We start from the raw sequence: 16,593 nt of genomic DNA on the forward strand, positions 1-16,593 counted from the left end.
AAAAATGCTTGAGTCAGAAATAGCAGCAGAATCCACTAATTGTAAATAAGGTGGAAGGGAGACATTACTGAGCAGTTTCAACCAAGCAAGATAATTAAACTCAGAGATGCAGTTTCCTGTTTCTGTGGTATAAACAAGGAGGCCACTTCACTGGCCTCTCCACAACCTGGATGTCCCAAGACCACATCCCCTTTCTTTCCTCCCACTTTCCCTAAGGAGAATTGTGGGTCATAAAGGAATGAGAATTGGTAAAACTTCTTTCCTGAAGCCACTTGAGCTTCCTCTGCGTTTATATTTGTGTCATCTTATTATAAGACAAGCTAACATCTATTATTAATTGATGCACTAATTAAAGCCATACTTGCAGTTTCCATTAGCTTATTCCCTAAATTCTCCAGAGTTGGCTGTCTGGTTTTAATCAAAACCAAATGGTAGTCCAAGTTCCCAGCCTGGAGCAGCAAAGAGGAAGTCATTCAGTGGAGGCACAAGAAAGCAGAAAAGATAAACAGATGATAGTTCACAAAATTTGTGTCGGGCAAAGGATGCAGATACTGTGAGCTGCTTTAGAGACGTGATTCAGGGACTCTGTCATGCTCGATGGAAGCAGTTGCAAGTGGTTAATGTCAGCAAGACTGTAATAGGATCAAGATGGAGTCTGTCTTCTGCTTTTCCAGCACTGGATTTTTGTAACTGGAGGATTCTGACTGAAGGTAATGCTGCGTAGGACACAATACAAACTACTTTGATTCTGCGAAGCCCTCTTGGAATCGGAGAGATTTTGAGGAAAGCACTGTTTGCTAGATTCTTGGGCTTTTACTTGCAGATCTTCTCAAGAGAAAATTTAAGACTGCAGCACTTAAAATTGTAAGTAGTATGTAAAAAAGTTTCAAATTTAGAAGAATTGCAGTATTAAAACGAAATTTGTCATGCTCTCTTACATGATCTTTTGAAAGAAGTGTAGAAGTATTTTGATTAAGTTGTGTCTGTATATAGATACATATATGCATGCATACATATATATGTAATATATTGAAAAAGTTATAGATGAGGGAGAGAACTGTTTTCTTTCTTTCCTTTTTTTTTCATAAGCAGAGTGGGATAGAAAAAGCTCTAGGACTTTATGACTCCCCAGCTAATCACCTCAAGAGCTTTGACAAACTCACTTCAGTTCTGTGTAAAATCAAAACTCCTGAAACGCCCAGACGGGCTCTGCTCTCTCCCCCTCCCCTCTGCTTCGTGAGTCTTTCTCACATGCACACTTCTCAGAGGCAGGAAATACTTCCCAGGCAATGTGGGCCTGCTTGTGGAGGCCCCTTTCACAAAACATCAGTCTGAATTTAGTAGACAGAAGTCACTAGGAAAGCCTTGACAGACTCCCGCTTTAGCTAAGGCTCCCTCCAGCTGCGGAGGGTGTTTTTGTTAGAGTCACACGCTGTGTAAAACTGCTTAGAATAGAGCCATGATCTCAACCACGAAATGTGAACTTATATTTTGGAGAAAGTAACGGGGACGGATCTTTCCTAGCTGAGTGTTGAACAATGTTACGCCTTGGCGGTTCAGCTGCTCCTTATCTAGGTAAGACCTATGGACTATCTATCTTTATACTTTGAAGCAATCTTTGAAGAGGCAGAAAAACTGAGGTAAATGTTAGCATCTTGCACCGAATGGTGATTTCCTTGGTTTTAAAACTAAAACATGAAATCAGAAGTGGAAAATGTTTAGTATGTAGAAAACTGTGAGTCAAATTGTTTTAGCAAAATGTCAATTCTAAATTAGGCTCCACAGAAATTTTACTCTTTCCCTCTGTAAACTAAGATTTTATTTTGATGCCTTTTTATGCTTAACTTACTTATGAATTAAACTATAGGACCATTTTTCCTATTACATGTCACAGTGTGAAACAAATCATATTCTCACACTTAAGTGTGAGATGTAAATGAATTCTTTTTATCTCTCCTTCTGCCGGCAAGGAGAGTAGCTATTGCTACAGTGACTTTGCTTCGTAATGAATCTACAAAGAACATTTGGAGTTTTATTTAAAATATGAATATTGAATTATTCATTATTTCCCAAACTAATTTGAAGCACACGTCAAATTGCTAAAGTACAGTTTAAATGTTTCCTTTTTTAAAGAAGTAAACACATGACATTACAGAAGTTATTTCTAGCCTATATAGTATTTAGCCTCATTTTCAAAAATTTAAATGTCAGAATTAGATATAGTTTATATTAACTTTTCTCAACTTACTGATCTAGTCCTACTATTTGCATTTTTGATTAATTGAAATAACTCTCAATGACATCACTATGTCAAGGTAAGGAGAAATCACTACAATCATCTGTAAAACTGATCATAGATTCATAATTCATGTAATCATAAAATTAGATTTTCAGTGGGCTACAGTCTCTTAAAGGTACTTTAAGTGTTTAATGTGCAATATGTAAGGACAGGAATTTGCTGATTGAAAAGCATACATTTATAATATATTACATGCTTTTTTGTATTTCTGATTATTTAGAATAAAATAATTATTTTATAGATAATGTAGCATAGTATATGTAGGGGAAAACTATCCATACATGTTTCCAAATCTATTAGGTGAACACTAAATGAAAGGTGGATAGTTATTTTGACAGTTCAAGCACACGAAATCAAGTGATTTAATTCTGATCCTGTGCATAGAACAAGGTGATCATTGACTATATTAGCTAACTTTTTCTACAATGCTCTGCTAGAATAACATATTAATAAATTTTAACTAGTCACTAGCAACTTTTCTTGTTAATACTTTGAAATGTGTCAAAATAATCTGTTTTTAAGTATGGTAAAAATACTGGCTTATTTAAATTATGATTTTATAGAATCCCAGAATAGAATTTCAAGGAAGAAAAGAACATAATTGGTCACTTCTAACACTGTCCTAAAGTTACTAATAAAGGAACTGAGGAATGACATTTAAAAGTGACCTGACCAAGGCCACACCTCTAGCTAGTAGAAGAGATGACAGTAGAACCGTGATATCTGTTCATAATTCAGACATATTTATACCACGTTTCCTTGATCTCAGATAATAACTATGCTTCATGAAGTGTGTTCATGTCTAGTAGAAGGCTACTTTTAGATAGAATATTGGAATGCTTCTTTGAAAAAAGGGGGGGGGGACTTTAAGCTAACAACCATGTTATAGTGTGGGAAAAATCATGGTTTAAAAAAAAGTGTAAAATTTACTAAGTAGTGAATTTTTTTTCAAATGCAAACATTTTCTTAAAAAAAATTTAACATACCTTCAATGAATACTTTAATGGAGTAACTTATTTTGTGACTATTTAGTTACATTTAATGATTATGCCAATAAAAAACAATCCATATAGGCCTCCCCTGTTGGCGCAGCGGTTGAGCGCTGAGCTGCGACGCTGCCCGCAGCCACTGCAGTGACAGTTCGTTCCCCAGCCGCAGAGGAGGGTCCCACAAAAAAAAAAAAAAAAAATTCCATATGCTAAGAAGTATATTAATTTAAACTGATGTCTCTTAAAAAAAAACTGATGTTCCAGGCCTCCCCTGGTGGCACAGCAGTTGAGCACTGGGCTGCGAAGCTGCCCGCTGGTTCTGCAGCGCCGGTTCAATCCCTGGCCACCGGCGAGGGTCCCACATGGCACGACAGACCTCTCCTGCCATGCCCGCTGCTCCCCTCAGCAGTGTATTTCATCACTCTGCCAGTTCTGTTCCCCACTCTGGCTCTGGTGAATTCTCTTGCCCTCCCATGCTTCTGACTATACCCAGTGCTTGTATAAATAAATAAATAAATAAATAAATCTTTAAAACAAACAAATTGATGTTCCTAGAAAGGAGCTTCTCTGATACATATCCTTGTATTCAAATGGTATCATAATAAACACTGCATAACCAGTGACATTCAGAGGAGAATTTACTACCACTCCTCATTTTTAGCATCCATTTATAATAGCCCCCCCCCCACATATTGGAATTAGTTTAAGAATCTCATGTACCCAGACATTCTTTCCCTTAGCTAACCTAAATCTCTATTGCTGCAACCCATTTCCAATACAATGTTTTTTTTTTCTTTAGTGGAAATATAAAAGTCTAAATGGACATATGAAAACATTAGTATACATGTCTAGACCAAATTTGCATATTTCCTTACGTTTTCCCTTCTATAGCTCATTTTCAATCCTTTAGTTGGTTTATATATCTATGCTGAATCTTCTATAAGGTCCTTTAGTTGTGGACACAGAAATTGTTACAATATAAATAAATGTATGGCCAGTGCAACACAAAATGGCAGCATTGACTGCTTCAGCTGTACCATACTTAATACATGACAACATCTGTCATTCTGCACACTAAAACCCTGCACTTCATAGGGCAAGAGACTGTCTCATAAAACTAATACATGCCATTACCCAGGCATGTCATTTCTTTAGAGAGAATGTGTGTCATGATGCTTTCCTTACCCCCCCCCCATTTTTATGTACCAGATTGAATTTCTTAATGTTATTACCACTTAACAGTTACACCATTCAACACTTCCAATGTCACCAGACTCCACAGTTTGGGATGAGGAATAAGTGCAATAAAAAGAATGAGCTCTGTAATTGCATGATTACTAGATGGCCTTGTAAAAGAGGGTTCATCATTTTACCTTCTCCTAAGGACATTATGTTAATAATGAACTTTTCTGTCTCCATCCAAACTTGCCCATACCATGCACTTCATTGCCACAATACTTTAGGAATGATTTACCCTTATAGAATATTGGGTCTTATAGGCTTAAAACAAGACACTAAAAAAAATCAAGACATTAAAAGTTTAACTTTTGCCTTTTCTCTCTTTTTTTTTTTCTTGAAGAATTAATGAATTGATGCCAGCATTATCTTACAGTGAAAATCTCTCTCTAGAGGTCATTAGGGAACAAAAAAATTCCAACTAAGAGATAACATTGACCCGGATCAGAGATTTTATTATCAAAAATAGAGAAATTGTGTATGAGAATTTAATGAGGGAAATGTAAAGGTCTCCAGATTTGAAGGAGGTGGCATGAATAATGTGTCTTCATTCCCCCATATAAGTGATCAGTTTTGATGTGCACAATTTGAAGCAAAGAAAAGCAACATTCACTATTATAGTGTTGTTTGGACATTAAACTGCCAGTCAGTTCACAGAGTTTTGAGAAATAGATGGGCTTAGTAATTTCCTTAGTAAGGAAATTAAACAGAATAAAGGTGAAGTAGAGCCCTTGAGACCTAGTTAAAATGAGATTGTTAGTTTTGACACAGGATTATAGAGTATATGTTGAACTTGAGAAGGGATTGTGATGCAGAAATGTCTGCAAAACAGTATAAACAGCATACACTTGAACTTGCTCATTAAGACATGGGTAGAAAATTCAACTGTAGCTGGCTATACGTGAAAAGTTTGTTTTTTGTATTCGATTAAATTAATAGAGTTTTAGCAATACAATTCAAATAATTGAAAGAGAATATCAGTGAAATTTTAAAAGAGAAAGATCAAGTGAAAAAGTTTAGAAAGTCTATTTGTATTTCTTTTTATTGCCAGCAATTAGAAAAATACCTAGCGTGTCAGGTATCGTTAATAAATAATTGTGGAGTAAGTACAAAGAAAAGAAAGTAAAACTATGTTGGTGACTGGATATTATGGGACTTTTTATCCCCATTTTTTCAGACATCCTGTAATGACAGAATCATAATTTTTAAAGGTGAAGGAAAATAAGTTGTCAAGAGTCATATACGCCTAAGGCCAGAGATTAACAACACTCTCATAATATATATTATAAGATCATCACAACCAGAAAAAAGCAAGGGCATTCAGAAATAGTATGAAAACAAGTTACATGAGGCCAGTGAGAGCAGAGCACTAGTGAATTTCCTACAGTGTAAGCAGATTGGTTCAAGTTAAGCAGAAAGTTCAAGGACAGAGTCAAAATTTAGATTTGATTTGCGTCTTTGTCACTTGATGCTCTGTAATCAGAAGCATGCCATATAACTACTTTAAGCTTATGCTTTTAACTGGTAAAGTGGGGAGAAATAATGAAAATGTTTCTCTCACCATCATTCTGAGCATCACATGAACTTTTGTGCACATTATTTTGCATATATATATATATATATATATATATAAAACAAATCTTTGTTTTAAAAAGCATCAAACAATTATTGAAGAAAGAATAAGGAATCATGATGTTCCACATTTTGGTCAAATCACTCATCCATAGTGAAATAACATGGACATACAAGGGATAATCCCAGTTCATATTCAGCCTAGATTCCATAGCTAAGGTCAATCAAAAACTAAAGGATAAGTCATTCTGTCATTTAACATCTACTGAATTCTTGTAATATACCACTGAATAAGTGTTTGACATATGGCATTAGCTTATTCATATTAATTTATTTTAATGTTATTATTTTTCATTATTCCCATTATAAAAGTGATAAAACTGAGGCACACAGAATTTAGTTAACTAAGCCAAATCACCAGCAAAAATGAGTTCTTTAACAATCATCTTGTCTTCATGAAAAATGGAGATAATAATCTGTGCCCACCTTAGTTGGCCAAGATTCTTCCCCATAAAATTAGAGCATTGATAGTTCTTACGTCATAGAGTATTTGTATGACTACTAAAGAACACTTGGTAATAAAAGCAAATGCAAAATGTAAATAGGTAGGTGGGGAAAGGTAAGAATTACAGATATTTAATACAAAAAAGAAAAGCTGACATGAGGCATCAATATATCAACCTAAGATGCTAAATTCCTAATGATTCCAAGTTCCTGATTTCAGTAAAAATTGTAACTACTGGATGTATGAAATAAAGGTCCATCATTGTTGTCACCTAACTATCCAGGCACCTGTGTTGAAGCAGCTCTATCTCATATTTACAGTTACTCATTACCTGTGTCCACCGTTGGAGTGTTCTTAGAAAGGATAGCAAAGCTAAAAATAGGACGTAGGGCCACTTAAAGAAAATCTACCCTCACAATTCTAATGATGATAAAGCATTATAAATCATGTCTCTTAGTGGATAAAATATCTTTTTTATAATAAGGCCAAATCATATTTTAATCATACTGTTTTCCATCAAAAAAAAAAAGTGTGGGGGATGCAATCCAACCTTTGATAGCAAATTTAACTCTAAGCTATTTCCTGTTGTATGATAAATTCCAGGTGGAACAGTTCAGAGCAAAGATAATAATTTTCTTTGATTATAATAGATTCTATAAAAAAGAGAACAGCAAATGAAAAACCAAATGATTATTTATTAATGAACTACTATAGTCATACTTTGTCATATAAGATACAATGTAATATTAAATGTTCAGAGTGTTCTACCTAGGAAGGCTTTATTGAGAAGATTGTACTTTTCAGAAATAAATCATGGAAGCCCAAAGAAAATATAAATATCTGGAAAGTACTGCATATATGATACAATCTAATCCATCAGGACTGTTCATTCTGGGGGCTTTTGGAAACTAAAGAGTCCCAGAATGTTTGAAGTTATATCGGACAAATAGCAGGAAATATTCCAAGAGTTTCTCAGATTACTTATGGGTTACTTAAGAAAACGTTAAGAGAATCTGCAAACCTGGCTGCTCTGAATTATAAAGTGGTGGTAAGTCAAACATTGCCAGTCTGGGATACTCCTTCCAAGAAAATTAGATACTACTGAGGCTGCTTTAAATAGCAGAACATGGAGGTTAAAATGTAGCATATGGATATAATAACTTGCAATATTATTTTTTTTACTTTTTAAAAATTTTACATATATTTTACATCATTCTCTCTTTTTGTACAATGTATGTTTTCTCCTCTGAGGTTTAGTCCCCATCAAATTCCCACCACCAATTCACCTGTGCATAGTCCCTTGTGCTCTTCCCTCCCGTCCCAGTTAATTTTCAGATTTGCCTAATTCTTGGCATATCTTTTACTCTGAGAACTAAGAGTGAGAAAAAGCTTTCCAAGCTCAATTAGGCTCTATAAATATATAAAGAATATTTTAAGTTGGGTACCTACCTCTTCATTTTTTCTTCTAAAGACCAAAAATGATGGAAGTTTGGGTGTGTTTCTTGGGAAAAAAATGATGTATGGTTTATTCCACTGACATAATTTATTATAGACGGTTTATTCTATAATTTCCTAATTTTTTTATGATTTCCAAACTGCCTAAAGACATGGAAGCTATTTCATATGTTACATTTTAAGCTTCATTAAGCAATTTACCAATAAAGAATTTTAGCAGGATTTTGCTTTTTCCATAGACAGCTAATGAGGGGTAATGACTAATTCCAACGTTTGGTAAAGTATGTAAAAGTAGATGGATAATGATTTTTTTGAAAAATTAAGACATAGATTGCTGCTAAAAGAAAGAAAATCTGCATGAAATCTAGTGGAGATAAATTCTATACATGTTAGTAAAGGTCTCTCTTTTCCCACAGCCTAATTCTAGTTATTCCTAATTGGATCTGATAGCTTGACTATTTTCCAGAAGCACTAATTGTGTTCTACTAAAAGTTGGCTACCTGAATGGACTCATAAATGCTTTTTAAAACAGTGTTAATTTTTCTGTTTCACTATTTGTTTATGCATTCTCCTAAAGAAATTAATAAGCATCATATTTATTTTGGCTTTCTTACTGCTCCTAAGCATCTTGCATTTGTCACATCAGTTCAACAATGAAAAGCACTCCCTTTCATGTTGTCATTGAGTTGAGGGAGAATGGGAAGATGCCCAAATAAATACAATTTAGTTTGCTAGATAATTTGTTTTTTACCAGCTCTATCAAGAAAATTAATTTTGATCTCTATTAATGCTTATTGTTACAAAGAAACCTTCATGTTAATGAATGCACATTTCAGGAACTGTATTAGCTGGTGATCCTATCTGTTTCTGTGTTCTTTGTTGTCTGGTCTAATTGTCTAATTCAGTGGAGTTAGAGTTCTGGGAGCACTTCCTATATGTAAATGTGACTCCCTCAGAGTAGGCTAAGATACATTAAAACTTTACATCACTATATGATGTTCAGATCCCCAATCTCTACTTCTCACCAACTTGATACTTATCATAAAAGCAACAAAGTGGGTCAATGTAGAAATGTTCTTTTCTTGGTAAGATGCATTCTCTGTTCTTGCAAAATTGCATTATAAAGATTAACCTGGTGAAGGATAGAATTGAACTTTTTAAAATTTATTTTCGTACACCGTTGCTAATTTGGGGACCTTTTTTGAGTTCTCCCCTCAGGTATAGTCCCCATAGTTCTTCCATTACCATAGCACCCATGATCCATCACCACAATCCCTTGTGCTCCTCCCTCCCCTTAGAATAGAACTTTTAATGGTGAACTTAATGTGGTATATACTCATGTTGATTTTCCATTATGCATACCTGAAACTTATATAATGTTATGATGCAATGTTGCTTAAATTACATACATATATGAGACTGTTTCCTTTTTATTTTCTCTTCACACAGTAACTGAATACATGCTATGTGTGTGTGGGGGGGTGTTTGTGTGTGTGTGTGTGTGTGTGTGTGTATTCTTTAAAGGAGCAATAGGAGGAAGAGAACATAACATAGAAATTTAACCTGGATGGGTAGTTAAGAAAAAAGGGCCTATGGGAAACCAGAAGTAACTGGCCATCTAAGGAACAGAAAATAAAGGGAAAGTCACAGTACTATTTTTTTCTCTTCCATTAAATATGCAAGCTCTTTATGAAGGTATATGAAAACATCCTAGGAGCCAATCATATTTATGTTTATAGATATATGTGTGCATTTTATACATACTTTATATGTAATACATAGACATACATATCCCACATTTCAAAATCTCACATTCTAACACTTTTATAGAAGATCTACATTATCCTGTTTTCACTAACAAAGAAATTTGAGGAAAATTTCCACTCTTGTGACAAAAAGCAAAAGGCAGATAATGCACCACCCAGCACATGTTTGTTTTGCAGCAGCCATTTTCAAAACGCCATCAAACTCCTTCTGTGGGAACTACTTTATGCAGGCTGCATATTTATCATATCATTCCTGCTTTTATATGTTAGTAATATTATAGGTTTTGCATGTTTTTAGATATGATTTGGTAAGTTAATTTTTGGGTCTGGGTAGGCTCAAAAACTTCCACTTAAACTAATGGTAATTACTTCTTTATGACATTTTAGCATAGGAAATTTTCATAGGGACACTCTGCTTTCAGATAGCAGGAAAAGCCTGTATATATATATATATATATATATATTTACACCTGCATATAACACACATGTTGTTATTTATAGCAATGTAAGCATGTTCATGTGTGCATTTGTTTATACACATGTGGTCATACATATATACATGTGTGTGATGTATGCATATCATATATGCATACACACAAACTATCTGTGTTCTAAAAGTAGAGACTTACATTTGAGGGAATGAATCAATAAAAAAGCTGTCTTTACAAGTACTATGAGTAAGGTGTGCACTAAATTTGGGGACAATGTAGTAGAGAAATTCCTCTTTTCGAATGTCGTTTCTCATTGACAGCTATTTATATATTATACTCCCTATTTTAAACTTCTATTGACAGCACTCTTCAGAAAGATTATGTCTAAGGTGGTTACCTAGAATACCTGTCCTGAATTTCAGGAATTCCCAGAAGGGCTGAGGGAGGAAAGAAAGCTATAAAAGAAATCACACAAGAAGCTCATGGAAAACTACATGGACATTGTTGGCACAATATAAATACCCAGCTAGCACCTTTATTTGGCTAAAGGTACAAGTCAGGTATTTGTGGTTGTGAGGCAGTGATGTGGCAAATAGGGGAAGGATAAAGGGAATAGTTTTGACCTATTGGATGTACAGTGGAGAGCATACTTACATATTGTCTAAAATTGTTAAGTTACTGCTTTGGAACATGATTTAGAACAGAAATTCAGATTATTAGTTAAAATGCTCCCTGAGATCCAGAGATAAGAATCTTTCCCTTTATCTGAAGCAAATAACATAGAATCATAACACAATAAATTGTTCTTAGCTATTTCTCCTGATACTTCCATATTTGTAAACAATGTGATACCATTTTTCCCCATATTAGACATTATCTATTAATGTCCTACTATACAAAATAGTTAGCACTCTAAAAGTATTTTTCTCACCATCACAAAACCTATCCTTCACAAAACCTTATGTTGAAAAAATAGTTATTTCAAAATTTTTAAGTCAGTATTTACTCTCTTACCTTATTTTAACATATAAAAAATGTTACCAGTAAGCCAGTTTGGGTACTTTGATTCCGTTTCATTTCTTTTTTTTTCTGGAGTTAATAATTGATTTACCTAATTTTATGTATAATTATCACTAATTAGTAATAATTACTAATCCACTCAAATCCAACTATTATAAAAATCCCCTCAAGCTGTAAACATACATCATATAGTCTATTATTTCCTTATTTTTTCCTTAGAGACATCCCTAGTAGAGAACTTTAAGATTTATGTGAAATGTCATCCTGAAAATTCTATACTTTGGTCTTTAATGCTGAATTCTTGGATTCCTTGTTGCCATGTCTTGCCCATTTGGTTTTTGCTCTCATTGGGTGAAACTAACCCTCCAATCACTTCTTGAGAAGTGGGGGAAAACTCCTCATGTAATTTTAAGGTAGAACTAATTTTCTGTCAGAATGTTGATGTTACAATTTGTTTGTCTTATTTCCAATGTTGCTAATAAGAAATCTCATACCATTTGAATCCCCAATACCTAATATATAATCTCTTTTTTTTCACTCTGGTGCCATTTATGATTATTTTCTTATCTCCAAAACTATGAAATTTCCAGATGATGTTTCTTGATGTGGTATAATTTTATTTCTTTTATTAATTACTGCATATTCCTTGAATCCTTTACCTACACTTTTCCACACATTTCATCTCAATCCTCAGCAACCTGTCTGATTCTAAATGAAACTTCATTAAAAGGATTACAAAAAGAGGGCCTCCCCGGTGGCGCAGCGGTTGAGCGCTGGGTTGCGAAGCTGCCCGCGGCCTCTGCGGCGCCGGTTCGATCCCCGGCTGCTCCCCGGCCACTGGAGGAGGGTCCCACATGGCGTGCAGACCTCTCCTGCCGCCCGCTGCTCCCCTCAGCAGTGTACTTCGGTCCTTCTGCCTGCTCTGCTCCCCGCTCTGGCTCTGGTGAATTCTCTCACCCTCCCGCGCTTCTGACTGTACCCAGTGCATGTATAAACAAAACAAACAAACAAACCAGCAAACAAATAAATAAAGCATGCCTCTATAAAAAAAAAAAAAAAAAGGATTACAAAAAGAATAACAGATACTTACAGTAGAAGTAGTCAGTAGGTAGAAATATTTTAAATAAAATGACCTCATAAGAAAAGTCAATATATTTATAAAGAGTTCTTAGTCTTACGGAATGTGTTCTAATCAATTCATCTGATTTAGAAAACAGGGCCAGTATGCTTAGATGCAATTGACAATAATTCAGTGCACCTTTTTTATCAATACTCTATTCAGGCTTCAGATCATGGAAGCAAGTTTTAATTATAAATCTTACAAATCAGTATTGAAATACGGAGTCTCAATAAGAAGACGTTTATTTTTTGGAAATCTGTAAGGCCACAGGATATGAAATGAGCATTAGAAATAGTATAAGGATGGCCATAGTGATAATGAGAAAATTTTATGTCCTAAAAATAAAGACACTGTATAGTCACAGGAATAATTTGAAAATGCCCAAAATACCTAGATTAGAAATTCAGACAGAAGGAGTTAATGGTATATTGAACCTAATGTGCTATCTTTCTTCACGTTTAGTGTCAGCACTTGCTGAACTCTCTTTCTTTGACGTTATAAAATTACTTATTTACCAAGGTTGACTGAAATAAGTTAATTAAAATTACTGTAAGCTCTTAAAGGCAAAATTTTTGAGTAATCGCTTCTTTAAGGGGTTAATGAAACTATTTCTCCTTAGTAAAACAAATGAAACCAGAATTCAGTCTCAAATGTAAATGTGGCTTAGGAGTGATGTGATAATACCACTTGGCATTTCTTGTTAGTCTGCTCTTTCTACACTGGATAAAAATAAAGAAAGCATCTAAAACAAAACCCACCCTATTACAAACCAAATTTGCCCATGAAAGCAGAAATTTTCTGGCCTGTATCTATGCGTTTTTTCCACTTTCCATAGCCTCCCACACTATAATGACTTATGCATGGAATTCAGGGACTTTATATTTTCTTTTGAGTGTGAAGTGAATGCCAACATGGAAAATGTGAATGCTTACCATTTTCAAAGATGGTCATAGACCTTCGAGGGAACCAAATTGTATCCAGAAAGATACATGGTCAGGCTGGGGTACCAAAATTATAGTACATTCCTCAATTTTGCTGCTATTTACAGGATGGAAATATTTACCTTTCTGACATGTGTTTAGTCAGAACAACTTGAAATTTTTGGTGAGAAGTCAGAGTTCTTCTCAGTAGATTGATTTGACCCAAAATCAGCACAGCAATTAATTTTGTTTATGGCTGAAACCAATAAGCCAATCTATGTTATGTGCTGATAGCTCTTGCGTTGAGTGAAAACTACAATTGTTTGCTCTTTGGGATTTTTCTTTTATAGCCTTTTATATATGGTTTCATTATGGGATAACCTTTGGATTGTCATTTTTATAAGACGGAGGTTATACTGGCATAATTTGTTTCCTCTAGCTAAGGATTTGAATAAATTAAGGCACAAAAGGATGGATATCTGGAATTTGTTTATGTTATGACTTTACCTAATGCCTGGTTTTCTGGTTCACTTAAATTTTATGGCCACGTTCTTATAGAAGTAATCTCCTTAAAAAAAAGAGGTTGTAATTTCTGAAGAATTATCCTAATTGTCTTATGCTCACAATTTCATTTTGATTCACCTAAATTCCTGCTTGAAGAGTTTCCATCTCATATAGACTAACGATATGTGGAGGAATGAAGGTAGAAATTCATTCTGTGGAAGCCATGAAGTTTGTTGGCTATCTAACAAGGACTTAATTAGAATGCTCACTTACTTACTAGATATATTCTTGGGCAAGTTTTTTTTTAATTTTTCTAAGCTTCAAACAATAACTAACTTGTTAGCTAGTAGTAGCAGTAATAGGATGTATGTAAATTATTCCTAAGGCATTTTTATCCATGAATTGTATGCTAATGTCAGTGAAACTGAATTATTCCATGTTTCTTAAGTCATTCCCTAGAGAAAATACATCTGGATAGTTTAGGATGTGCATTAACTCTTTAATATACTAATACATTACACGTGCTGTCTCTGTAACTCAAGTTTTGCATGAACAATTTCCTGGTGGTCTGTGTTGCAATTCAAACCAGTGAATAGATTTTGTAGGACCTTGTTTTCACAAAAATAAATTAGGAAATCATATAAGCTAGACCAACAAGTTTCTTCTAGTAAATTTTATTACATATTGCTATCTAAATATTTTCTTAATGGAGTTTTAACTGTTCAATATTTACATCTTTATTCATTAATAAGTTAATCCAGCTGCATTTAAAAGTATTATCAGTGATATTTTAGCCAGAAAATATTAAATGTGAATGTTTCTTTTAATATTAGACTGCTTCTTAAAGAAATAACTATTAAAGCTATTAAATAAAAGCCTTATAAAACCACTTAATCCTTCCTGAACTATATATATTTTTTAAATTTTGAATAGGTGGTGAAATGACAAAACTGACTCTCTTCTACAATCAGTGAATTTGAAGTGATCTTTCATCTAGTTCCATCTCCTTTGGGATCATATGGAATATATCTCTGTATCTGTTGTTAAACTATGATGACATGTCTGTAGCTATCAGAAAGAGAAGCTGGGAAGAGCATGTGACCCAGTGGATGGGACAGCCTTTTAATTCTGATGATTATAACATAGCATGTCATCATGGACTAGTAGCTGACAGTTTGGAGGCAAGTATGGAAAAAGATGCAACTGTAAATGTGGACCGCAAAGAGAAATGTGTTTCACTACCAGACTGCTGTCATGGATCGGAGCTGAGAAATTTTCCTGAGAGGTCAATGTGTCACATTTCAATGGAAATAGATGAAAATGACAGCCACAAAGGTGAAGATCAGTTTTTTTCCCTGGAGGCTAGTACAGAAACACTAGTGCATATGTCTGATGAGGATACTGATTCAGATTTATATCCTACTGATAAACAGATTTTAACTACTCAAGGGCATCAAACATCAGACCAACATAACATCAGAGGAGCAGGCTTCTTAGTAAAAACATTGCCCATCATGGAAACTAACCAAGATTCCTACAATTCCTGCAGAATGGCTGGGGGAGCTGATTTAGCACTGGTAGAAGAAAAGGGGGAACGAAGAGGTGTTGATATGATAGGTAAAAGCCTGGAGCTTTGTAATGAAATAACCTTAAGTGAAATTAAAGATGCATCTGAAGTAAATGCATGTGATTCTTTGAATGTGAAAGATACTGTACCTAATAAGCAGTTGCTTAATTCTGCTATGACTGCTCAGCAAATAAAGAAACCTGACTTCCCTAAAGATGAATATGAAAGAAACACCTGCAGTATTGCACATGATGAGTTTTTGGCTATTAGTTATACACGCAGAGGCCTACCATTATTAAAAGCAGATTCTGGAAGTTGCCTTCTGCAGCCTCCTTCCTGCCCTAGTGGAATGTCAGCTGAAGATGGCCTGGACAACAGTGCTTTCTCAGAACACCAAAACAAAAGTTTTACAAAGGTCAGCTGTGGAGATGACATGCAGTGTTTACACTTAAAGGAGAGTCTGGCCACCCAAGAACCCACAGACAACCAAGTCAGACTTCGCAAAAGAAAGGTAAGATGCAAACACAAATTATCTGGCTTTAGAAATTTTGAATTTGCATCACTTACTGTTTTCTGTGATTAAAGAGATGCGTAGATATGTCTTTTGCCCTATGGTGTAGCCATATAATTCAAAGAATATTTTCTTGGGGAAACCATCAAATATTAAAAGATTAAAGCATAATTATCTATTTCACTAACTATATTCATAATAGCTTATAAACATTGTTTTATAACTGTGTGGAAGACAGAATCAGTTTCATTTCTTTTAGTTGGAGTTAGTCACATATAACTTTTAGTTCAAGGTCTATCTCAATAGTGATCACTAAATTCTAGAAAATCATGACATTTTATTGTTTAATAACAATTATTTATGTCGACCTATTTCATTTTCCCTGCAAAGTGTATATTTATCATAATAAAAGAGGTCTATAGATCACATATTAAAAAGACATTTTTGCATAAAAAAACAGTGTACCCTCCAAAAATATGTCTATTCTATTTAAATACCTTGACACATTCACTATTTACATATATATTGATTACTTTTTAACTCTTGACTAAAAAGTGCCAATATGGAAAGCAATGTGGAGATTCTTCAACAAGTTAAAAATAGATATTCCATATGGAATTGGAATATCACTTCTGGGTTATACCACTTCTGGGTTATACCACTTCTGGGTCTTTACTCAAAAAATACAAGAACACCAA

The 16,593-nt window shown here is 34.4% G+C and overlaps 1 protein-coding gene across 3 annotated transcripts in view; it reads left to right on the forward strand.

The window, feature by feature from the left end:
• The first annotated feature begins 249 nt into the window (after positions 1-249).
• Positions 250-16,593, forward strand: part of DLC1 (DLC1 Rho GTPase activating protein) — a 365,361-nt gene continuing 349,017 nt past the window's right edge. The window contains exons 1-2 of one of the 3 annotated variants that reach the window (XM_054700826.1): positions 250-864; positions 14,751-15,895. In XM_054700826.1, the coding sequence (XP_054556801.1) occupies positions 14,876-15,895 (1,020 nt within the window). In that variant the 5' untranslated portion in view covers positions 250-864; positions 14,751-14,875. Of the gene's footprint in view, positions 865-1,232; positions 1,576-14,750; positions 15,896-16,593 lie in introns of those variants that run through there. The other 2 variants (XM_054700827.1, XM_054700825.1) reach the window with 2 other exon arrangements.

This window comes from Talpa occidentalis, unplaced genomic scaffold, assembly GCF_014898055.3.
Source record: "Talpa occidentalis isolate TD23 unplaced genomic scaffold, MPIMG_talOcc4v2.1 talOcc4.4, whole genome shotgun sequence".
NCBI lineage: Eukaryota > Metazoa > Chordata > Mammalia > Eulipotyphla > Talpidae > Talpa > Talpa occidentalis.